This window comes from Rhynchophorus ferrugineus, unplaced genomic scaffold, assembly GCF_030347505.1.
Source record: "Rhynchophorus ferrugineus isolate W39M unplaced genomic scaffold, kcgeb_rfMv2 rfM4, whole genome shotgun sequence".
Taxonomy (NCBI): domain Eukaryota; kingdom Metazoa; phylum Arthropoda; class Insecta; order Coleoptera; family Curculionidae; genus Rhynchophorus; species Rhynchophorus ferrugineus.
In genome coordinates, this window is record NW_027472583.1 from 33,606,507 (window position 1) to 33,632,817 (window position 26,311).

General features: G+C 32.8%; 2 protein-coding genes across 2 annotated transcripts; both read left to right on the forward strand.

Annotated features, from left to right (window-relative positions):
* Window positions 1-912: 912 nt before the first annotated feature.
* On the forward strand, window positions 913-5,942 carry LOC143196710 (exportin-4). Its single transcript, XM_076404623.1, has 18 exons — window positions 913-1,090; window positions 1,147-1,346; window positions 1,403-1,589; window positions 1,644-1,917; window positions 2,011-2,147; window positions 2,205-2,350; window positions 2,404-2,575; window positions 2,635-2,821; window positions 2,873-2,993; window positions 3,053-3,323; window positions 3,379-3,582; window positions 3,645-3,814; window positions 3,871-3,992; window positions 4,054-4,230; window positions 4,329-4,506; window positions 4,561-4,747; window positions 4,800-5,046; window positions 5,230-5,942. The coding sequence occupies exons 1-18, from the start codon at window positions 1,040-1,042 to the stop codon at window positions 5,589-5,591; spliced, it is 3,393 nt and encodes a 1,130-aa protein (XP_076260738.1). The 5' UTR covers window positions 913-1,039; the 3' UTR covers window positions 5,592-5,942.
* Window positions 5,943-16,985: 11,043 nt separating this feature from the next.
* On the forward strand, window positions 16,986-17,764 carry LOC143194719 (uncharacterized). Its single transcript, XM_076401368.1, has 2 exons — window positions 16,986-17,226; window positions 17,299-17,764. Exons 1-2 carry the CDS (start codon window positions 17,191-17,193, stop codon window positions 17,641-17,643), a joined length of 381 nt encoding a protein of 126 aa, XP_076257483.1. The 5' UTR covers window positions 16,986-17,190; the 3' UTR covers window positions 17,644-17,764.
* Window positions 17,765-26,311: the final 8,547 nt, after the last annotated feature.

Here is a 26,311-nt window from a genome sequence, read left to right on the forward strand (position 1 = left end):
AGTAAATTATTATGATTGTCATTATTCTGAATAACCATTAACCTCTCTAAACTTAAGAACACAAAAGGAACTAAACATGTTAATGTTATATAAAATGCATAAGGAATTGGCGCAGTACTGCCAAATGGATAAAGCCACAAACCTCTTCTAGTAGCATCTCTTATATGATGAGATATAAATGCAGTTAGTAAAAGTAGAGCGAATCTTTTCAAACTGTTCCATTGTAAACTATAACTTATAACTGCTAAAATCATAAATACTACTAAGGGTAATGTAGTACAATGTAAAAATGGTCTATTTTTTAAACGAGTAGCATCCTAAAAATTGTCTTTAATAATGAAAGTAGTATAATAGTTAAGAGTACTTACTTTTAAACTAAAGGATTTGGCAGCAATAAAATGATCTAAATCTATCATAGATGCGATTAACGCACATATAGCTATTTCGAATATTATATACTTAGCAGATACACCAATTTTATTAGAGTTAATATAAAACAATGTCCAGCACAGGCTCCCAATTATAGCATGAGTGGCGTTATCAAATAAAGCTTTGGCAGCAGCATTACTTTGCCTTAATACTAAATAATCCCCTAATATTGCGGTTACTGTTATAAAACATATTAAATAACAATTTAAATTGAAAAATAATTTCCAATAATACATAACAGATAAACAAAAACCACCATTTTAGCAATATGTCAAAATTGTCTACTCTGTAACATGCTAATGTCAAACTTTGTCGAAATTCCAACAAAAAATGTTTTCTAATAATTATTACTTAAAAATATAACATTTCTTAAACTCATTAGATAAGGTGCATAAATGAAATAACATTATTGTTTTTTTTGTAGTACTCAAAAATATTCTATTAATAATAATAAATATTTGAGAGCCAATTCGAAATATTTAGAATTTCGATATCACAAACTAACTCAAAAGATTTATAACCTATAAATAGAAATTCAGAAAAGAGGGTATCAAATATTATTTTACAAGTACATTTCTTTCGCTCAATGTAATCTAATTATTCGTCAGCAATGTCCGAAAACGCAATTGAAGAGTTGGAGACTGCAGCCCAAATTATAATGGTATTATTTGAACTAATCTATTAGATGGATAAAGTAAACATTGCATTTATTTATAGGCCCCTCCAAACATTGTCTCTAACGAACAAAGACATGCTGCAGAGAGCATTTTTCTTAATTTTAGAAAAAGTAAATCTCCTTACGGCTTATGTAGGGAAATTTTAGAGAAATGCCATGATCAGTATGTAATGTTTGAAGCTGCTGAAGTACTTAAGGAAGCAATTATCAGAGAGTGGAGTTTTCTACTTGACACAGATAGGTTTGCATATATATTATTAGTAATTTTATGAATGTGAATTGTTAATTCAATTTTAGGACCTCTTTAAGGCAGTATTTAATGCAATACATAACAACACACAATGTGCCACATTTTGTCAGAGACAAAATTTTACAAGTAATTGCAATTATGGTTAAAAGAGCTAGTATAGATGACATGGGTAAAGAGAGGGGCACTATTTTACAAGAAGTGGAAAACCTTATTGTAAATGCTGAACCAGACAAAGTAAATTTCTATATTCAAATAGGTACTCACTATTCTACAAACTATCTATTTCAGAAAATTTTAGGTTGCAATATTATAGCAAATTTGATGCAAGAATATGCAAATACAGTGAAATCTACTGATGTAGGTTTGCCTTGGGAGGTGCATTTTAAAGCAAAAAAGCAATTTGAGGCCACAGATTTAAAGAGAATATTTAAATTTTGTGTGTACCTGTTATCAGAGGTTGTCAAAAATGATCCTCCTTACAATGATATAATGAGTCAGCTTACAAGACACTTGTTGCAAATAACAGAAAGAGTACTCACCTGGGGCTATGTTTCACCAATTTATATCCTTTTTGTTACAATGTTATGGATGCTATAATTTTTAGTATATTGTTGAACAACATTAATGAAATATTTTTCTTAACTTGTTTTCTCACTGCCTAAAAGACTTATAGGTATTTATGAGTCAGTATATGAATCTGATCAAGCACCAGCCCTAAAGCTTAGTAGTTCTTGGGCCGAAATAATTTTTAGTCCGGAGTTAATACCACTAATGTTTCAAATATATTGGAAGGTAAATATTTTACTCAATTATTGAATATCAATTAACTAATTTTTGTATGTTGAATAGGTTAGAGATACTGATGAGCTAGCACATCATGCCTTAAATTGTCTGGTTCAACTAGCTAGCTTAAGTGGTGGTATTGTAAGTGATGAAGAAGCCAGACTAAAATATTTGCATACATATTTGGTTACTTTCTTCAAACTTGTATCGAGGTAAGCAATTTTTATTTTAAAAAATCATAAAATAATTATTTCCACCCTCACAGTGTTACAATAAGAAATAAAGAATCATTAGGAATATCACACATAGTTAGAAAATTAGTTATTTTTTACATACATGATTTCTCCAAACTGCCTCAACCGATTCAAGACACTTTACTTGATGAATTCACTCGGCTTACTTGTCACTTCTGTGAAGGTGCAGTGCATGAAGAATCTGTAAGTACATGAGGAGATTAACAAAAAAAGAAAATACTAATATTCAAAATTATTTTTAGGATCCAGAATCAGATTACTTTTATTCTGATGCTTTCGATAAAATGTTGGAAGCTTGGACAACAATTTTACAGGAATTTTCAAGCTCCTTAGACGAGAATCAGCAGTCGTGTACTATGCGTATATTTAATAAATACGTTCAGTGCCATTTAGCACCACCAGACGGTACTAGAGCGCCAGATAGTGGAGGTAGGTTACTTTGATATACAAACAAGAACTGATTTAATTTGTTATATTTAGGCGAGAATCAGGTTGATGAGGATATAGAGGACAACGATCGAAATAGATATAAGGAGCAATTGCAAACCATAGGGATGTTTGGTCGGGGTATTTTAAATCATTCCCTTCCTGTATTATACAAGTGAGAATTTTAATATTTTTATATATTAACGGTAGGTCTAATTTGTAACGCTCGTATAGAATTTTGGAATCTCGAATCGATGCATTTTTGAATCATCTTCAAATGATGCAACATCGGGCAATGAACATTAATGAAGCATCTCAACTGGACACTATATTTGAAGACATGCATTGGACTATTTTGATTTCTGGACATGTATTGTGTATGGAGAGTGATGGAGAAATTCCCATGATTCCTTCGGAAGTAATGCAGTATTCCACCAATCAAGTCAACAATGGTGCAACTAATATTGACGTTAGCGTAAAAACAATTCTATCAACTGAAACAAAGGTTGCTAACTTAATTCATTATGTTTAATTCCAACACAAAGTGATTTTGTTTGTAGGCTGGATTACCAGATAATATAGATCAATGTGATCATGTCATCAGAATCGTTTATAATATTTTGAGATTATGCTCCATAGAAGATGCAGCTATATCAATGAAACTGGGACATTTCCTGAGTCCTGAAGTGGGTTCCACATTAATGTGGTTCTTAAACCGATGGTGTTTGAGTTATTTACTCCCTGTAGAGACATTTTATAATGAAGTAATTGATTATTTTGTCAGTATTATTCATTTATAAGTAAACATTATCATATATTTTTACAGATGAGTCCTGTATTGTTGAGTTGTCTAGGCAAGGACACAGAATGTGCCAGATTAGTTGTTTGTTTTATCTTGAATAAAATAGCTGTGAATTTATATAGTTTTCAATCAGAATCAGTTCTTCTGAAAGATACCGTGAAGTTATTCAGTGACATAGTCTGCACCAAACAAAAGTAAATTAACTCAAGGTATATATTCAGTTAGGTACCGATAATTTGCTATTTTACAGATCAGTTTATATTATCAAGATGGAAGCAATGGCAAAACTGTTAAATCTTACTGAGCAAGTACAGCCAGGAACATTACCTCCAAATATATTAAGAGGATTATATAAAGGATTTATATTAGCTGGTAAGAAACTCGTTTTATTTAAAATGATTTAAAAATGAATACTTCCAATATGATTTTGTAGGTGCTTGTTTATCAAACCCTCAGGAGAGTAATACTTATTATGAGACAGTTTTGAATCCACTTAAGGTGAAATTTAAGAGTCTAACTGAACTTCAAAATTTTACCTCAGTATGCCATGATGATAAGGTACAGAAACTGGTGATAGACTTGTTAGAGTCTCTTATAGGTGTTGCTAGAGGTATGGTATTTTTATTCATTGTGTCATAATTTTCTGTCTTTCTCTCTTCTTTTTCACTTCGATCAAACATTTCAGTAATGTAAATTAATATTTTGTAGGAGCCCAAATTTTTTCTGTAGGAATATTATTTAGTTTCCTGGCACCAATTTTAGCAGAACTCCATGTATTTTTGACTGTCTATAAAGACTATCAAGTAATTGTACAATTAATTTTAGAACTGTTCGGCCAATGTGCCAAGTACATGTTGTGTTACTTGCAACCACTAGATAGCAAAAAGTATGTTGGGAATCACAGCATGTATAAACAAAAACTAAAACAATTTTATTTCAGATTGTATGAAAGTTCTTTGGCGACTGTCCAAGCTTATGCAAAATGCAATGCCAACCGACTCTCTACAGAAACATTCGTCGAAGAAAGCAGCTGTCAAGATCTTGCTTTGGTATTGGATTTACTGACATTTATTTTATCAAAAGACTGTATCGATTTATGCGCTATTTCGCACGAGGAGGAAATAACGGTAACTAATTCCAACGACCACAACCATATGATAACCAAATCTAATTTTTCAGGTGACTGCGTCGGATGTCTCTCTTTTCGGCCTCAATTTTATCATGCCCTTGATGACTTTCGAGTTGTTAAAATTCCCAAATCTCTGCGCTCAGTTTTATCGCCTGCTCGTGCTCATCAACGATATTTACCCGGAGAAAATCGCCAATCTGCCTCAGGAGTTGTTAACCACATTATTGAAGAGCATCGAATTGGGTTTAACTAAATTTGGGACGGATATTGTACAGGCTTGTTTAGATTTCATTCAAGGTTTGTTATATTGAGTCCGTAAAATAATCCCAGTTGTATATAATATTTTTGAATTTCATATGAAAAAAAGATGAACTATGTGGGAATATTGTTGGGCATTTTTTTTTGATTATACCTCAGCCAGAAAACTAAAACACTAAACGAGAGAAACTTGCTTAGGTTAATAAAAACCGTCTTTTTCAGGAATGGCCTCATACATCTTCAGGCACCAATCTCTGGACACTACGTTCGCGTTGACTCTTAAACCCTTCTTGAGATTGCTCATTGACCTGACATTGTCTCACCAAATCAACTCAGACATGATCAGCGGTGCGTCTACAACCATCTTCACCCTGATTTGTTGTTTCCAAGAGGAGTACCAGAATCTGGTGCAAGAACTAATCCGAATACAGGGCGATCCGATGACGGCCGAGAGACTGGCAGCTGCTTTCAATAATCTCACCCAGAACATCTCCCTAAATTGCGAGAGGCTATCTAAATTGAAATTCAGAGACAATTTCGACAAATTCATCGCTAATGTACACGGTTTCCTATTGGTTAAGTAGGAGTGATTAGGGGCGGATCAGTGAACAGTTACAAAGAGGTAAAATTCGAGATGCGGTTATGTGAATGTCAAATCTTCCCTTTCTTCGTTATTAGTGATAGAAATTCGATTCGACCGAATTTTTTAATTTATTTGATCTATGCCTTTTTTATTATATAATCGATTGAGTATTAATTGGTTATTTGTTGTATACTCGTTTATAGTTTAAGTTGTGAAACAGTGGAATGTCGATAAACTGTGAATGGTTATTTTAGAAAATATGATATTCTATTTTTCTAAATAGTTATATGGCGATTTTGATACCATCAGAGACTATATATATCACTTCAAATAAAATCGTTATGAAGTACAACTATTTTCATTTCTTTAATTTTAGTGGAAATCATATATATATATATATATATATATATATATATATATATATATATATATATATATATATATATATATATATATATATATATATATATATATATATGAATACGTAAGAAATAATAATAATATAAGGAATGCCCCATTACGTTTGTCTTTTTGTTTTCTTTAAATTAACCATAACAATTATATTTTATTTTAAATTATCGGATGCTTATCTCAAAGACAAAAGGAAATTCTATTTATGTGAATAATATGTTTCGACTTCGAGGACTTCGCATTTCTTTATTCAAGTGGTCTTATTGTAAAATACATACCTTGTTTGAATGTCCAGCATACGTTTCGTGGTTTTTAATAGTGACAGTAGCATCACAGTTTCTATACTTCTATAATAATATACTACTGTGTATTGTACACTTAAACAGTAGGTTAAATTCAGATAAGACCCTGTTTGGTGTAAAATGATTATAAAATATAGTACTAAAAATTAATATATACATTTTACATACGGTTGTGATGAAAATTTTAAACCTTGGTTTAGTTTTTTAGTTGGTTTAGAAATAAACATCTTCTTTGCTAGTACTGCTGCTGTACTGTTGTTACACCCAGGCATTATTTCATGTTTTTTGTAATTTGCCTCTAAGGTATGAATTTAAAGATATTGAATTATTTGCTTCTCATCTGTTGTAATACTTTCTGGCAACTAATGTATTTTGTAACTATAGATAAGGCAATATGAGACGACAGTAAAAGGATCGTTGGCCAAAACTGCTCATGTGCATTTATTCTAAACTAGTTTGAAATATTTCAGTCACGCGTTATTGTTTACAAGAGTTAAATTTATTTTTACAAAAATTTGTTAAGGTAATGTAATTATTTATTATTTAGTATTAAATAGACAATTAACACCAAACAATACGAAAATAAGTGTATAAGTTTGAACGAAGGAATATCTTTGAAGAGTAACGTGCTTATGTTACGGCCAGACGCCAAATGGGGCACATCTTCGTGAGGTGACGCTGTGATTATACATTAAAAATCATCGTGGTCCGGTAAATTGACTACACAGTGCTGGCGCGCGCATCCCCAGTGTTAGAAATATTTAAATATCTCAGTGTTGCTTGGGACGTCATGAGTAGAGCTGTATCTTATCTATAACCAAACTTCTGATATCGGCATAGTATTAGTCTTCGAGGCGTAAAATATACTCCGTATTAGTTATTAAAATAAAGGGTAATGTTCATAAGTTTTATATTAAGCTATATATACCATACCATATGTACATACAGTAAAATGGCCTTTAAACAAAATAGTAAGAACATGACATTAATTTACGAAACATTTTAGAGGAGGTAAAAAGAAAAATACAGCATAATACTAAATTTTTATATTATAAATATATTATTTTAAATTATAAATTAGATAATAGAAAACAATGAACCTTAACTATGCCATAAACAATTTACTAAATTACCACATATTTGAATATACAATACTACAAATGTATTATATATAAATAAAATTTTATAACAACTTTCTTGTAGATACAGGCCTTTATCACACTAATTACTAATTAATTACAATACAATAATGAAATCAAAGACTCAAGTACCTAAAAACTCAATGTTGATAATATTTTGTGTTTTATTTTAGTATATATATATATATATATATATATATATATATATATATATATATATATATATATATATATATATACACCTTTCAACTATTTTCTCTTATTTCTGCTTCTCTCTTTGATGGCAAATTACTTTTCTTTATCAACAAATCATACAGCTGTAGGAAGTACAATCCTTCCAACTTTTAAAGCCTCACAAATTCTTAAAATATAGATTAGATTGTTTAACATCTATATTATGGATCCGACAAAGATGCTGCTGAAATTCAGTATGTATGGATACTAAAATCATTAAATTGGAGGCATAGAGAAGGCAGATGATTCTTCTTGTTATCAGCTTTAGTTGTGCAGCAAGCTCATGGTGAAATATCTCTTGCTACTAAGTATGTCATATTACAAACTTGACATATTAATTTACTTCCACTGCAAAATTTAAGTCATTTAATTAATTTATCCTATTTGTAACAACAGAAACTAAACCTACCTTTGACTCTCCATATTTGTAATCCTGTTAAAATGCTGAAATGTTAAATTAAAATGCCTTCATTTTAAGTAAAAAGAAACGTCACAATATAACTTTAAAAACGCCATATGAAAGGCTTTAATAGTTAGTTAAATAAATGCCCAACGTTTAATCAAAGCAATACGGTACATCGCCATTTCTTTTGAGAAATGCTTGGCTTGCAGTATGCAACTATGCAGTGTTGCCAGATCTAAGGGCAAGACTATATATTGTACTAGATACTAAAAAAACGTATCTACTTTTTTTTAAACAAAATATAAAAGTATGTCAAAAAGTCTTCTTAAATATATTATTTTTCTAAAATAAAATACATTAATAAAGCAAATAGCCTAGCTGTAAATTTGGCATCCTTAACTTTTAGCATTTTGGCTTGCAGCGGGTAGATTGCGCCGACGAATATACGAATAGTTCCGAAAGTAGCCGAATCTCCGGACCACGATGATTTTTAATATATTACTGATGCAGTGAGGGTCACGGCAAGTATAAAACTGCCAGATGCCGAAACCGCGCAAATACGATTGCAGTTTTCGCTTCGCAGTAGAGCTGTACACAGTAGTAGGCTTTTTTAGAATTGCAATTGATATTGCACTAATAGTGACTGAACTGGAATTTAGTTCAGAATCTGATTCGAAAGACGAATTCGAATATGAAATGGTAATATTTATCTCCCAGATGGCTAGTATAAGGTAACTCTCTTGTAGTCTACATGACTTGTATCGTATAAAACTTGTCGAATTAGTACAGTTTCGATTAATTCTTCATCCATTTTTAAACACTCACCGTGACTTCAGCCGAAAATCTGCGACAAGAACATTGCTTTCCGCCACACGTTAGTCAAAACTGCGTCACGGCAAGCTACGAAGCAATATTTCGCGGTAGCTATCGTTCTTTAAATCCACAAAATGTCGTCGTGACACATGCTGCGTCCCATTTTGCGCCTGGCCTAAGCTGTTTTTTACTACACAAGGAGATTTAAAAAATATTTATATTACGGCGGGAAATTAAAAAATATAATTACATATTTGTATAAAATATTTTTAAAATAAAATATAGAGAAATATTATAACAGGTCAATTGAAAAGCCCCCGGCCTACCATAGTAAAACATATTTTTTTGGCAAAATAATTTTTTTTTTGATCAACATAATTCCCTTCAACGATGATACACTGATTATAGCAACTCTTCAACTTTTCGATATCATTTTTGTAGTACGATTTGTCCTTTGCATCAAAATAGGCCTCCTTTTTTTAAGATCTGAGAACAGGAAATAGTCGCTGGGGGCGAGATCTGGAGAATACAGTGGATGAGGAAGTAATTCGAAGCCCAATTCATGCATTTTTGTTATCGTTTTCACTGACTTGAGACACGGTGCATTGTCTTGGCGATGCAACACATTCTTTTTCTTCAAATGTGGTCGTTTTTCGGCGATTTCGTGCTTCAAAGGGTCCAATAACGTTATGTAATAGTCGCTGTCCATGGTCCTTCCTTTTTTTATAAGGTAGTCAATGAAAATTATTCCATGAGCATCCCAAAATGCAGACGCCATAACCTTGCCAGCCGACTGTTGTATTTTCCCACGTTTTGGAGCGGGTTCATCGTGTGCAGTCTACTCGACATCAAGCCAAATTTTTGTTTAAACTGAATTTTTGCCCTTCAAAAAGCAATATTTTATCAACACGCGAAATTCCTTTTTATCCATTTTTTCACAATAACAAAAGTTGCTTCACTCAAAATGCTATAATTCACAAACTAATGATCCGACAGCTGTCAAATTTATACACGCATCTTTTGAGGGTTGGACCTAACTAAAAAACATATGGATTTAATTCTAGTAGCGCCATCTATGTGTCAAGCCACTTTTCAATTGATCGGTTAAATTAAAAACTCATTAACTCTTCAAGCATTAAAAATCATTTGTTCAAAATATATATAATAATTGAATTTACTGAATATAGTTAATACGTCTTACAATTTTGAATACAAAACCTCCTTTTACTTTTTATATATTTCTTATAGATAATTTATTGGACACTATCCATATTATACGTAGCCATGAAACATTTTTCGTTTTTGCTGTTTGCAATAGTATTTATTGATTTATTTATTATCGGCACAAGCACCACTTAATTATTATTATATTGCTTTTTTCTTATTATATTGCCTTTACACAGGACATTACACACAATTAATCCTTTTAAAAAAGGTCACCATCCAGGTGTACCGGAAAGTCATTATCAGATTTTCTAACAGATGTCGCTGGGCTTAAGTGTACAATGTTATTATTAGACTTATATGCTATTTTATTCTATTGACATCAAGCTTCAAAGCTAACACATATTATATTTTGCGAAAATAACACCGTCATAGATTTATACCTCTGTTAAAAAAGTTTCGAGCCTAAAAAATCATTTGCTAAGCTTAAAAAATCATGATTATCACTTGGCGAAGCCGGCCAATTGACTCTAAGTCCAAATCGTTTTGGTTGCAAGACAATGCTCTGTGTTTAGTGTAACCAGAGTGGCGTGGTGTATTACGAACTGTTGAAACCTCGCGAAACAGTTAATAGTGATTTCTACCGACAGCAAATGATTAATTTGAACCATACATTGATCGAAAAACTTCCAGAATGGGTCCGAAGACACTGTGAGGCAAAACCAAAAAAACCTCATAAAGCAAAACGGCCAAGCAAGTGTTGAAAGCACTTGGATGGAACATATTATCGCACCCGCCGTACTCTCTAGACTTTACCCCGCCCGAATATCAACATTTAGAAAATGTCTCGATGAATGGATTTACACAAAGGACAAATAGTTTCTTTGGGATGGCATCCATGAATTGTCTGAAAGATGGACAAGATGAATAAAATCAAAGAGCCATTACTTTGAATAAATATTTGGGGTAAATTGATATGGCTCGGTGAATGGAGGTAAAACGAAATGAAACAGTGGTGTTTACATTATGTGACCGTTATTTATTGGCAATATAAAAAAATGTAAAAAATACAAAATAGATAAAACGGTTGGCAGCGGTGTTACCTGGGGACGAGGCTCGGATAGTCGACGGTGGCACGTCTAAACCAAACGATGGTCGGTTACTGAATGAATCGAAATACCCTTCAATAACATCCCAGATAAACGTATCGGGGTTGCCGCTAGCTATTCGTTATCGTGTTCTAGTTGGCGCTGCTGGCACCCCGCCCGTATTCAACATCTGGGATTATATATCTGGGTACTTTGTTGACCGTTATTTCACGATGTAAAATTCGACATGCCTCAAGGCCTCAAGAAAAATAATCAAAACTGTATTGATACACTTGATAGTATCTGAATAATAATGTTCGTTAAATTTGGTTTTGTACATTCTCTTGTCAATAAATGAAAAAAGTTTACAGATAGATAACTCGCACACAAATGAAGTAAAATAGGTTCCTTTTGTCGTTTTTTTTATGTTAATTTTTGCTTGTAATATTAATATATGTACACTTTGTTCTTAGTGTTGTTAGTGTTATAATATCTGGTTCTTATTAGCATGAAGTTGAATGCACAGATTCGTCTGTTTCAAACGCATCTGCGGAAAAACAGATGTTATAGCCATGAAGATGGTTCAATGTTATAATTTTCAGATTTCAAACCTTTCAATTTACTTTAGTAATTAAAGAATATATATATTTGTAACTACTTCTAATTATTTTTGATTATTCTAATATGAACTGAGTAAATGCTGATTCTAATAGTTAACTTCTGGCCATATTTTACTTTTCGAATGGTTAAGAGTATTTCAATTCAATTATCAATGCAGATTTTAAAGAAAGACTTACTATCAAAATTACAATTAGGAGTGATCTTCCACATTTGATTCTATAATCACCTGGTTAGTCTGAGATGCATAAACCTTCCTGTTCGGAAGCTTGATGTAGGGCATCACAAGAGGTTTACTTTTAAAAACCGTCTCTGCGCTAGGGCAAAATCTTGTAGCGACCTTGAGGCATGTCGAATTTTACATCGTGGATTAACGGTCTACAAAATACGCAGAACTATGATCCCAGATGTTGAACACGGGCGGGGTGCCAGCAGCGCCAACTAGAACACGTTAACGAATAGTTGGCGGCAACCCCGAGACGTTTATCTGGGATGTTATTGAAGGGTATTTCGATTCAATCAGTGCTCAACTATCGTTTGGTTTAGACGTGCCACCATCGACTGCCCAAGCCTCGTCTCCAGGTAACACCGCTGCCATCCGTTTTATCTAATTGTATTTTTCACATTTTTTTATATAGGCAATAAATAACGGTCACAAAATGTGAACACCACTGTTTCATTTCGTTTTACCTCCGTTCACCGAGTCACATCATTTACCCTAAAATCGCTTGGAAAATAATTAATTTTATTTCAACCTTCCTACCAGATGTATTGGCTTATCGGGGCCAATCCAAGTTATCATTAGATATCAAGATATTATTGTATAAATCTAAAATCAAGCCTATTTGGTCATATGGAATCCATCTATGAGGAACCACTAGCATGTCTAATATTTCCATCATACAACGGCTCCAAAATAAAGTGTTGCCTGCCATTGTCGATGCTCCGTACTATGTTTCAAATGAAGTGATAAAACATGATATTCCTCTAGAACCAATAAGCAGTGTAATTCAACGTATTTGCGTAAAGTACTTCGAAAGAGTGTCAGTGCATCCCAATGTACACGCTAATCAGCTAAATATGCGAAGTGACAATGAAGTGCGTAGACTAAAACGTCTAACACTATGCAATTTGATTATTGGACATATATAGACTTTAGAATATTTTTTAGAATAAGACTAATTAATTAAAATAGTATTTTATACAGGAGATTACTTAATGAAGCGATTTTCTATATGCCTAAATATAACAAATACTTATTGCCATTGGGACAGATTTTGGTATTAATAAGAGTAATAAAAAAAATATTTACTTTAAATGCTCCAAAAATAACGCCATAACAACATATTATTATAAATTTTAGATAAAAAAAGAAAAAACAAATATAGCCTTAAAAATAAGTTCTTTGATGTTTGATGAAAAAGAATTTTTCAATCGAATTCAACTCGTCATGGGAACCTCTGTTTGTTATTGGTGTGACTAAGATGGTTTTCCTTCTAGGATATTACACTCCTTTTTAAAAACTGTTACTAAGGCATCTATTCATTATTTAAATATGTTATAGAAATGGTTCAGAAATAGGGATTTAGAGATTCATTAAAATACAAATTCCAACAAATCCATATAAGTTATATTTTTTGTACTGACGTTTTGTTTAAATCTTAGAATACAAAAAGAAATAAATACGACAGACAACCCGCCTAAACATTAAAAAAACGAACCTTCATGTGGTATTTAAAGCCCTAATCCCCTGTTTCCCCTGAACTACACGCATTCCCCACACCTGCCCCCACTGCCACCACCCCCGCTTTTCTCTTGATAGCATTTAAGCCTCTTATATAGGCCTGTTTAAACTCTGATAATACTTAGCACCTTCCTAAACGGTCCATTAACTTCGATCGTTCCGTTCAATCGATCTATCCCCACCCCCCGGGGATCTAACCGGTAAAGGTGTTGAAAAACCGGTCGTTATTACTAGGGCGAAGGTGGATGATTATTGGAACAGAGGGCGTCGCGTTCGACCAATAGTATGAGGCGTTATGGCTCCGGATGACTGCCAATCGTCGGTTGCTTCGTAGGCGTGGTCTATGATGAACGTACAGTGGTGGGGAGAATTTTAAGGGGAAATGCAGCTGTTTTTCCGGAATTTCAGTTACAATTCGTCGCTAAGGTGACAAAAGAGATGAGGAATTTAAATATATTTTCCTACGAAAATAGACGTTTGGCGTCGAACGCTAAGACTAAATCTCTTAATTTATTAAACATAAAAGTGACAGTTTAGAGAAGAACGGTTCTATTTCGAACAAAATACACTAGAAACAAACAGACTAAGTAGTGTTAAGAATTTCGGATGTTAAATAAATAGGAATTTTGGATTAACATATCATAAACTCCGTATATAATTTTGATGAAATACGTTTTGTTTCATATTTGAATTAACACTAATTACACATAAGCATATCTCATAAATATGAGATTAATTTTTTAAAAAAATTCTTCAACTTATCTCGTTTTTCGTTTGTTTCTTTCTTTGTTTTAGTTTGGCGTTTATTTCATATGTTATTCTTTAAAATGTTAATATGATTCATAAATTTTTGAGAAGTTTCAAGCTCAGGAGTTTCTAGATCATTTTACAACTACTGACAAGAAAAAAAATTATTTAGCTGTGCGAATCAAATGATTGCTTTTTAAAGGGTATATTCTTTTATCTGTTCATGTCAGTTGAGTTTTGCCTTGAATCATATTTTAGAAAGATGTGTTAAAATTAATGTTAACTAATTGTTGAAAAAATTAAATTGATTGAAGAACTGTCATAACAATTGCTGCATAAAAGTGTGACATTTGACATTATTAATCACGAATAATAAGTGTTATAAATAGATTAAAAAAACATTCAATTCAATTTTATACAGACAAAATTATCTTTATTTAATTGGTTTCCAGAACATCAGTTTGGGTTTCGCAATAAGCATGGGACTATAGAACAAGTGCACAGACTTGTAAACAAAGTAAACACTGACCTAAATGCCAAATGATATTGTTCGGCTGCTTTTCTAGATATATCTCAGGCTTTTGACAAAGTATGGCATACGGGCTTGCAGGTTAAACTAAAGAAACTTCTCCCTCATCCGGACTATCATTTACTAAAATCGTATCTCACTGATAAACATTTTATTGTAAATCAAGGCGATGAACATATCGAATTAAATGGCATATATTCAGGAGTTCCGCAAGGTAGTGTACTGGGTCCGGTGCTGTATCTTCTGTATACGGCCGATCTGCCCACCACAAAAATAACTACTGTGGCAAGATACACAGACGACACAGCAATCTTAGCATTCCATGAAGATCCAGTCGCAGCATCAATAAACCTATAAACCCACCTGGAGCAAATACAATTATGGTTGAAGACATGGCGCATTAAAGCCAATGAAACAAAATCCACGCATGTAACGTTTACCCTGCATAGAAGAACATGTCCACCAGTGAATATCAATCATCGTCAACTCCCCAAGCAGAGCATGTTAAATATCTTGGTATGCACTTAGATCGACGCGTAACCTGGAAGAAGCACATACACTGTAAACGGAAACAACTTGGACTTGTATCAAAATTGTAATAAAAAATTGTATCAAATGTATTGGCTCATCGGGCTCAAATACAAGCTATCATTAGATAACAAGGTATTGCTGTATGAGTCTATACTCAAGCCCATTTGGTCATATGGAATCCAACTATGGGGTACCGCTAGCAAATCTAATATATCCATCATTCAACATTTCCAAAATAAGGCGTGTCATTGTTGATGCTCCGTACTATATTTCAAATAAAGTGCTACAACGCGATATTCCTTTAGAACCTATAACGAGTATAATTCAACGTGTTTGTGTGAAGTACTTCGAAAGAATGTCAGTACATCCCAATGTACTCGTTAATCAGCTAAATATGCGACGTGATAGTGAAGTGCGTAGACTAAAACGTTTAACAACACCTGATCTGATTACTGGACATATGTAGACTTTAGAATAAGACTAATTAATTAAGACAATATTTTATACAGAAGATTGCTTAATGAAGTGATTTTCTACATGCCATGTAAATATAATAAGAAATACTTATTGCCAATAGGGCAGATTGTGGAATCACGAGGAGTAATAAAAAAATTGGTGTTAATTCCAAATATTTGACTCTGGTTGATTATTGGTGAAGATGACGAAAGAATAAATAAATAAAGATAATATAATAGAAAATAAATAAGAATAAATATGCTTCCAAGTTGCTGTGCTCTAATAAACTTATTTCAAGTTTTACGACGGAATCTTGGAGAACTTTATTGATCCATTTAATTTCAAAATTATCACGCAGTTCTTCGTTCGTTACGTAGCGATACAGGCCATGCCTCAAAGTCAACCAGATGTATGGAACAACAGAGTCATTGAACCTGAAATTTGCACTACAAGGAGAATCTACGGTTGACATGTTATTATATATGATACCATACCATAATTTCGTTAATACCTCATTCACTGCTTTCTTCATCTCATTAAAATAACGACCCGCCCCTATTAAAAATCCTATAGTGTAATTTGAATAGTAAGTTCTCTGCTATTTTTAATAGACTTTTGAAACCATTATTATCACTTATTAAGTTGATAGAACATTAACTTTCCATTAACATGGTAGGTTATGCGTTATGTTGCAAAAAGTATATTATTTAAACTCAAATTTCCTACAATACCAATTTTATTTTAATAAACGCTTGTTCTACTAGGGTTTTATGCGTATTTTTGATCAGCGATATCCATAGGTGAAAATGTATCAAAGTATCAGTATAAAATACTGTTAAACTGGGTGCTGTTGATATTTATTTACAAAACATAATGTAAATGGAAAACCGCTGGTGCTATTGATGGAAATTCCCTATCGAAGATATAACTACTAAAAACTTTTAAAAAGTCATTGTGATGCTGCTCAATCAAATCCCAAGTGTTAGTTTTAGTTTCAATTATTTAAAATTGATAATTTTGTAGTTAATGACAAAGAGACCAAAGGAGTTCGAACACTAGTAACCCATTAATCAACTGTTTCTAAACCTGTGTATATTGGGAAGATCGAAAAAGAGTTGTTATAAATTGTAATTACTTTTAATACATTTAAAAATACCGCGCCATCAGAGTGGGGTTTTAACGTTTACACAGCGCTGATAGGTGGCTCTAGAGTGATAAACAACGATCAGGTGTTTTGTACCAATCTAGAATACCTTAAAATGTCTTGGCGAGACAGAAGATGCTGATGCATTTTGTTATATATGTGTAAATATGTGTTATATATGTGTAAAATACGAATTAAATACATCTCACGTTCTCTGTGAAGCATACGAAGCATATTTTAACTCTCCTATTCGGAACAAGATAAGAATGGGCTCCACATGTTGCTTGTAATAATTGTAAAAGATGTTTGGAAGGTAATCAACAAATTTTAATTAAATGGTGAATTAAATATAACAGACATATTAAGTTATATTTTTATATTTTAGGTTGGTATCGAGATGAGACAATGTGACATGAGACAGTCAGTGAAATTTGCGACACGAAAGCGAGAACCAAAAGATCATGTTAAGGACTGCTACTTTTATATTGTGAATCCGAGTAAAAGACGCAGAGGTAAACATGCAAGACCTATCGAATATCCTGATCTGGAATCCTCTTCTGCTTCAGTCGTACATAATCTGACACTACCAGTACCTAGCTACCGAAAAAATTATCGCAGAAAAGTAGCTCATCTCTTAGTTCTCATAAAAGTAATTCCGATAAGGAGTTTTTACCTACACCAGAACAACCAGAACACCATCTTATTACTAAAGAATATTTTAATGACTTAATTCGGGATTTAAATTTCTATTTGAATGTTATATTTAAATTTGAGTAAAGCAAAAGCTCTGCTTAAACAGTGGAATTTGCTTGATGATGATATACATATATGAATACAATGGAAACATGATGGGAGGCTATAATTGGGGTTTATTATGAGATAGTACCTATGAACATAAAAGAAAAAGTAAAAGCGCGTACTTTTAAATTATTTTTTACTTTTTGTAAGTTATGTTGATAGTAAAACGTAATAAAAATAATTAAAATGTTTATTTAAATGGTTTAATTTTCAATTAAAAATTAACAGCACAGATTTAGAAAAATATCTTTTAAGCGGTTTCCTAAACAAAAATGCAAACTTTTTCATGCTATATATATTTTTTTCGTCTAATTACGGCCTAAAGAATTGGAATTTAAGTCACATTTTGTGTTGACCCGTGTAATCAATGATAGCGAGTAATAGACGCAAACTCATCCTTTTGCATGATAATTCTCGGCCACACGTTGCAAAAGTTGTGTAGGATACACTGTTGCAGATAAAATAAGAAGTCCTCTGATTTCCACTTGTTCATGTCGAAGTAGAATTGCTTGGATGACACAATGTTTAAAAATGCTCAAGAAATGTGAAAAAGAAACCATGACTAGATCTCTGCCAAACCGACATAGTTATTTCGACACGCTATCGCCATGTAGCCAGAAAGATTTTGTAGAATTTGTAGAAAAAAACTGAAAAAATTAAATTAAATAAAATTAATTAATATAAAGTAAAGCGGGGGAATATGACAACATAAATTTCAAAGGGTTACAACCTAACAACCAACGTGCTTAGCCGCACGATGAATATAGCATCTTTGAGCGTGTATATATGGATATGTGTCGTGAAGTACTTGTTGCCATATTCCCACTGGCAAAGTATTTACAACCAGAAGTGTAGAATGAATGCACATAGCCATATTACCCGTACCCTATGGGTAATATCAACATAATATCAATCAATATATCAAATAATATCAAACATAAACATCAATTCATAATTAGAAAATTAGAAAAGTGTTCTAAAAAAAGTTTCAAACTTACTAAAATAAGTTTTAATTTACAACAAAAATTAACTATATGTAAAAAATTTCTTGATATAAAATAATAACTACTAAAAATGAAATGAAATATTTCAGATAATGCGCGTAATACAATTCACCATCTTGGCGCCTTTCTTTGTCACAACTTTTCCAGGGTTATTATTGAGTTGCAATCCTGATTCACCAAAGTTGAATATTTTCTGTGGGTGATTAAACAAAATATTTTCTCTTTGGCAATTTGAAATATTTAGCACATTCTTGTCTTGTCATTCCCTTAGCTCTAGCGGTTGAAAGTCCTTCAGCTTTAAGTACTGCCAGCTCAGGATGACTTCTTATAATCGCCAGAACTCAGTATTGTCCTGTCATTTTTTCTCATTATTAAAAGTATGACAAATATTTTGCTGGATAGCAAAAGAGTACTCTGACACAAGCTGATAAAGCAAAGCCGTGCGATGCCATGCTCTTGTTCAAAACAAAGACAGCTCTTCTGGTCTAGAGGAACTTTATTTAAATTCCCTGATTCTTTCCTTCTCATTAAAGTTCTAACTAGAACTTCATAAATTCGACTTATTTCTCGAACTGAACTATTAAGGATATCTCCAACTACATTCTGAAGGCTTTCTTCTGACCACTGTCCTCTTAGATTTATTCGTAAATAAGAACGTGGCATTGTATTATATCTACTATACTTAAAGCAATAAAAGAATCTCAAAATGATTCGATCTGTTTCATTTGAGAGCAAGAAAATAATTGGACCTAAAATTCACAAAGTTCCGTTTAAACGTAGTAAACGCTACATATGGCAAAACTAAGGTTAGAAGTCCCACTTGAACCGATAATGCTTTTTAGATCGGATTTATAATATTTGATTCGAAAACCTCTTATCAAATTTGACTCAATAAAAGTTTTGAAGTCCACTTACCGGTTTGATGGCACAATTCTCCAAACTCTATCAATAAAACAAAATATCAACTAGAGTTATGCTTCATTGTAAAAAACATAGCAGGTGACTCTTATTGTGCCGGCCTTAACCCTCCATACTAGCTAGAATAGGATTGAGGCGTATTATCCGATGCGGCATATTCCCCAGCTTTACTCTATAATGTAGCAATTTTTTTCAATTAAGGACTTTTTAATCGGACTTAATAATAAGTACAAACTTATAATCTAAATCTTATTTTAGATACTATGCTAACTTATTCTAAGGTTTATCTTAACTTATTCTAAAGACTATTTTAACCTATTCTATAGATAATTATATCTCTCTTTGAGCCTACGCAGTTCACTGTCATCGCACACATTTAACTGTTTGACGAGTGCATTGGTATGCACTAACAGTCTTTCAGACTACTTCACACTAACACTTCAAATCATACTCGTTATGGGTTCTAAGGGGATATCGCGCTGAATCACTTTGTTGGAGACGTGATATGGAACATCGACGATGACTCACAACGCTTTATTCTGGAACATCTACTCTATAATGTACCAATTTTTCTCAATTAAATACTTTTTAGAGTGAAGGGATACATAAGACATTCCTAAATCTAACAATTAGTTTATTATTCTGCGAACACATATAAACAAAAAGAGAAAGATACGAAAATCCGAATTTGTGTGTTCTGCTTGTTGTGATTTTCGTGCGTTTGTGTGATTTTGTTTACGGACGTGTGCAGATTAATAAATAGTTTTTCGGGGAGCTATCACGCCTTTCAGATAATTGTCAACACAATAATATTGTGACACGGAACGTGATCTTTGCCCTGGGAACTGATAGCACATTTCGGTTCCCAAATGTTGTCGTTTTTTTTTCTTAAAAATTACGACAATAAAGGTACCGTGCCCGACAGGTACACCGAGATGTCATAAAATGCACATTTTACACCAGCTACTGGGTATTTAAATAGATGTTATGAATCGTTTTATTCCTCATAGTCCTAAATAATGTATTATTTAAATTTGTGGGGTAATTTAAAACCCGAAATATCAATATCAACTTGTTAATTCTTTTTATAGTTTATAACTGATCCCATAAAAATAAAAAAAATTCAAAAATTAAATCTGTTGGAATATGTAACATTCAAAATGTATTTTTAGTAGTCCTCTATTATAATGGTCGCGTGACACGCCAAGCATCTTCTGCGCTGTCGTGCAAAATACCGATAAGCGCTTTTATTGAGCTTTTATTATGTCCCCGTTCACCATTTAACTTTTTACATTATTTGAAAAATACTTTGATGTTCGTTAAAATTTAACGTAAGTAATCGTTACAGAATTAGCACTTCATACTTGCTACTCGTACGTATTTTTTATGTGAGGCAAACAGTAAGTACACACATAAAAAATATTTATTAAAATGTTCATTGCACAGTAATAAAAGAATCGCGTATAAAACATATATTTCAAGTTATTAAAAAACAAAAGGTCTAATAAAACACATTTATACTGTCCACTTTTTCAAATGGACATCAACATCATATAGAACTTACACATTTCTAGTTTTACTTTTTAAAAGTTCGTTAATAATATTTGTAATATCTAGCTGTTTTAAAAAGTCAGACTTTACAGAAAGGATAGTAAGATTTTCTAACAGATCCTAGCCTATTCTAGATTGTAAATAATCCTTTATTAATTTTCATTTGATGAAAATGATCTCTCAGCTGTAACTACAGAAACTGGTATATTTAAAATTGGTACTTTTAATGCAATAGTAATTTGGGAATATTTTTTTATTAATCTCTTAGGACTCACATCATACAGTCTTCCCGTGGGCAATAGGTATTGTTATATGATTTCCGTTATACAATATGTATCCTGACATGTAAAAAATCGTTTCAGTAAGTGATCTGTTGTACAAACTTATAATCTAAATATTATTCTAGATACTATTCTAACTTATTCTAAGGTTTATCTTAACTTATTCTAAAGACTATTTTAACTTATTCTACGGATAATTATATGTCACTGCGTTTGCGTTTGAGCCTACGCAGTTCACTGCCATCGCGCACATTTAACTGTTTGACGAGTGTATTGGGATGCACTAACACTCTTTCAGACTACTTTACACTAACACTTCAAATAATACTCGTTATGGGTTCTAAGGGGATATCGCGCCGAATCACTTTGTTGGAGACGTGATATGGAACATCTGAAGGATATCTATGTTAGATTTGCTAGTAGTACCCCAACAGTACAGTTCAATTCGATAGGCCCAAATGGGTCTAAGTATTGACTTATACAGCGAAACCTTATGTTTATATGTTAATATATTTTTCCATATAAAACGTCGATCAAAACGCATTCCCAGATATTTAACGTTGTCTACTTGCGGGAGTTTTTAATTATTTATTTTTACTGAGGACCAAGTTCTTCTACAAAGGATAAATGTTGCATGAGTAGATTTTGTCTCATTTGCTTTGATTCGCCACGTTTTCAAGCACGATTCGACTTTGTTAAGGTGAAGTTGGAGCTTTCTTGTGACTGATATTGGATCCTCGTGTCAGCATAGGTTGCAATAGTAATGTTTCTTGGCGTTGGTAGGTCAGCTGTATGTTATACAATAGATATAACAATAGATATAACAAGATTACTGCCCTGTAGGTCAGTGTATTCGTCACCCTGTTTAACAAATAAATATCTCTCTGTGAGATATGATTTCAGTAGTTCAAAGTACTTATGGGCAAAAGCTTTTTCAATTTAATATGCAGTCCAGTATGCCTCACCTTGTCGGTTTGAGATATATCAAAAAATGCAGCGGAGCAATATTTATTATCATTAAGGTTTTTATTAATGTTGTTGACAAATCTATGTATTTGCTCTGTTGTTCCGTGTTTATTACGGAAGTCAAATTGATGGTCTGCAATAATATTTCTCTCTTCTATGATTATTTTGAGTGTCTTAATGAATAGTTCTTCAAAAAGTTTAGAGATCACAGGTAACATTCTTATAGGATGATAAAAGGAGGGTGATTTTCCATTCATAATTTTTTTTCAGGACATTCTATAAATCTTCAATTTTTATATCTTCTGTGCTCTGACTTTCTTTTCTTGTTGGTCTGTATACATTTCGTATGTTGATTCCTGCGTACAAAGCAAGTCCCGAAATTATCCTCTCATGTTTATTTTTCCTTGCTGAAATCCTCTCCAAGATGTATCTATAAGGAAAGGAATATGCCTCTTGTATTCTTCGTTTTATTCTTGTTCTGTTGGGGTAAATGGATATGGCTCGGTGAATGGAGGTAAAACGAAATGAAATAGTAGTGTTTACATTATGTGACCGTTATTTATTAGCAATATAAAAAATGTAGAAAATACAAAATAGATAAAACAGATAGTTGGCAGCGGTGTTACCTGTTAACAAGGCTTGGGCAGTCGATGGTGACACGTCTAAAACAAACGATGGTCGGTTACTGAATGATCCGAAATACCCTTCAATAACATCCCAGATAAACATCTCCGGTTTATCCAGCTATTCGTTATCTGTTTTTAATTGGCGTTGCTGGCACCCTGCCCGTGTTCAACATCTGGGATTATATTTCTGGGTATTTTGGAGACCGTTATTCCACTATGTAAAATTCGACATGCCTCAAGACACTACATCTGCTTTTCTTGTATACTTCGTAGTTTTCAGTTAGTGTTTCTTCTTTTGTTTTATTTCTATTCTTATTTTGTCAGACCATCATGCTGTGGCTTTTTGGTCTGTTTTTATTTATTAATACCACAGGTCAATTTCGTTCAAATTCTAATAATGATTTCTTGAAATTATTCCAAAGTTGTCCAGTTGTTTGTCCTCGGATTTACACCATCTTCCTGCATATTTTTTCTGCGGACAAAGAAAGTTCTTCGATTAATTGCCAGTGCTTATTACTACATAACAAAGGGAGAACTGCACGATGATCTTGAACTAACCTGTATCTACGAGGTTATGTAAGATTTTTTAAGGCGAAACATAATATTACTGATTCACAGCAACGTGGAAGCGAAACGGCTATGGTTTATTCAAAATAACAATACACTTATGTTATTACGATGTTGAATGCACTCTATCGTCTATCGTATTTTGTAGATTTGTTTTAAGATCAGACAGTATTTTTCCGTTTCTCTTCAAAAGTTCTTCAAAACATTGATAGTATTAATTAGAGGTTATAAACCAGCAAACTATTCAAATCGATGCTTAATATTTGTGATCACTATGATTAAAATGGAAAATGTAGTGGCTAATTGGAAAAAAATTGCAATTATCAGTACATAATGAATTGCTATTATATAAGCAAATACTGAGACTGAAATACTGAATCCTATACGGAGTTCAATTATGGGGATGTACTGCTGAGTAATTTAAATAGAATAAAAAAATTTCAGAACAAAGTCCTGAGAGGTATTGTGGGCGCACCCAAATACTATAGGACTGATTACCTACATCGAGACCTTCAGATACCCACAGATACCCACAGTCAGTCAATAAATGAAGAGAATTGCAAGGGGGCATGAGGAAAGACTCCATTCTCATGAGAATATTGAAACATTGCAGCTTTTAGATACCACCAGAGCAGGACACAGTCTCAAAAGAATCAAACTATCTGATATTGTGTAGTGTTATCTAGTGAGGTGCATATAATAAAAAATTCAGCAGTGGCGTGTATAAACATTATTTCACCAGAGACTGAGATAGGGCCAATGGGCCCTCCCAGTTATATACCTTGATTTAAGTTATCATAAAGACAAATTGTAGGTTAGACGGAAACGACTAGTAACAATGTATTAATTAAATTTAAAAAAAACCATGATTAAAACTACCGAAGTCATTAGATATTCAGAGTCAGAAACAGATTGCGTTTCTAATCAGTTACTTTGAACAGGAACTAGGTAATAGAGGCCCCCTCTTAGCAATAAAATGCGTTAGAGAGATAAATATCGATACAAATCAGGATCATTTTGATATTAGCTTTATTCCAGATTAAATTTATAAAATGCATATGTGATGTATATGTAAATGTATGAATACTGAGTAGTTTTTTCGATTTATATTATACATAATTTATTACAATTATTTCGGAAAAAGCTTAGTCTGGAAAGTATCTATAGAAAACTTAGGGATGTGCAACTCATTGATTGTTGTAAGAGATAACTTACACTGACTTCATACACTGTTAAGAAAAATAGGATTTAATTAGTGTAAAGATAATCCACGCAGAGCTCTAATGAAACTTTCAGACATGTGCAAGTGCATCAACAAGGGCTGTAATAAAGGAATGACTTTAATTGTTACTCGGTAAATATAAATTAAATGTTTAATTGCGTTTTAGGTAATTTACTTTTTTAGAAACACAGTTGAAATATATACACAATAGATTCGATAGCTGAATAATATGGCCACGGATCATTACGTATCCCTATTTATCAAGCGTATTCAATCCAATCGAATTGATATGGAGGTATAGCAGAGAATTACTACAGCGGAAATGCAGGTCGAGAAGAATATATAAGTATGAACTGCTTGGATTTGTGGAAGAACCACTGCCTACAATAACACCTTTAGTTTGGATGAACTCAATCGGACACAGAAAAAGAGGATTAAAAATGGTGGAATGAAGGCAGTGGAAGAAAAAGAAGATGAATGGTGAACAAATGTTAGAACAGGAAATATGACTGGATGATAAGTGTGGAAATAACTAAAAGTGAGTATATAATTAATATAGGATAAATATAAAAAATCATATTGGAGAGGGTGTAAAATTTGTGTACAAAGATATATAATTACCATTTTGTTGGAATGTTTGAGAAGAGAATGAATATTAATCTTTTGGAGATATGGTAAATGCACTAGGGAGAATACAGTGATTAAATCTAATTTTATCAACACTAATGTATACTGGAAGTAACAGAAAAAACTGATGAGAAATACAGTGATTGTCAAGGAAACAAGGCAATGAAGGAAACAAAAAGGCTGAAATCACACACATATAGAGGTTATTACCAAGGAAGGAGAAAAATCATGTTCATCTGATTATAGGCCCACCAATCTTCTCAGTAACACTTCGAATCTTGCCGAAGGGGCAATACTCTATTCTCACAACTCTTTCATAGAAGAAAACAATATCATTCCTGTCGAATAATTCGGTTTTCGCTATCACCATTCATCCGTCCATCAGGTTACTCGTCTGGTGGCACAAATCCATTGACCGACGTGAAAAGCTTGGAGCAATCCTCCTAGAAATAAAGACCTAACTAAAGTTTTCGATAAGGATATCACGACGGTTTCATCGCAAAATGCGTACGGTTAGGACCCAGATCTTTCCAGATCAAGATTAAGAAAAGTCTTTCTAGTCGAAAATCAATCAAGCTGGCGTACCTCAAGATTCCCCGCTGGCCCCAGCCTTATTTAACCTATTTTTTTAGATCTGTTAAGAAAATAGCATATTGACATTATGATTTACGCTGACGACACTGCTTTCTTCACGACCTCCAGGTTTGAGAATAGAATTTACGACGCTTACAAAAGCAGCTCGATCATGTGGTCAAATGGTTCAAATTCTGGAGGTTGAAAATCAATCCACAGACAACCCAGGCCATTATTTTCCATGGGAAGCCATGCGTATATCCTA

Coding starts and splice junctions, on each gene's coding strand:
- LOC143196710 (XM_076404623.1), top strand. CDS start 1,040: ATGTCCGAAAACGCAATTGAAGAGTTGGAGACTGCAGCCCAAATTATA. Junction 3,324..3,378: donor TTCTATCAACTGAAACAAAG/GTTGCTAACTTA, acceptor TTTTGTTTGTAG/GCTGGATTACCAGATAATAT. Junction 4,231..4,328: donor TCTTATAGGTGTTGCTAGAG/GTATGGTATTTT, acceptor AATATTTTGTAG/GAGCCCAAATTTTTTCTGTA.
- LOC143194719 (XM_076401368.1), top strand. CDS start 17,191: ATGTTGCTTGTAATAATTGTAAAAGATGTTTGGAAG. Junction 17,227..17,298: donor TTGTAAAAGATGTTTGGAAG/GTAATCAACAAA, acceptor TTTATATTTTAG/GTTGGTATCGAGATGAGACA.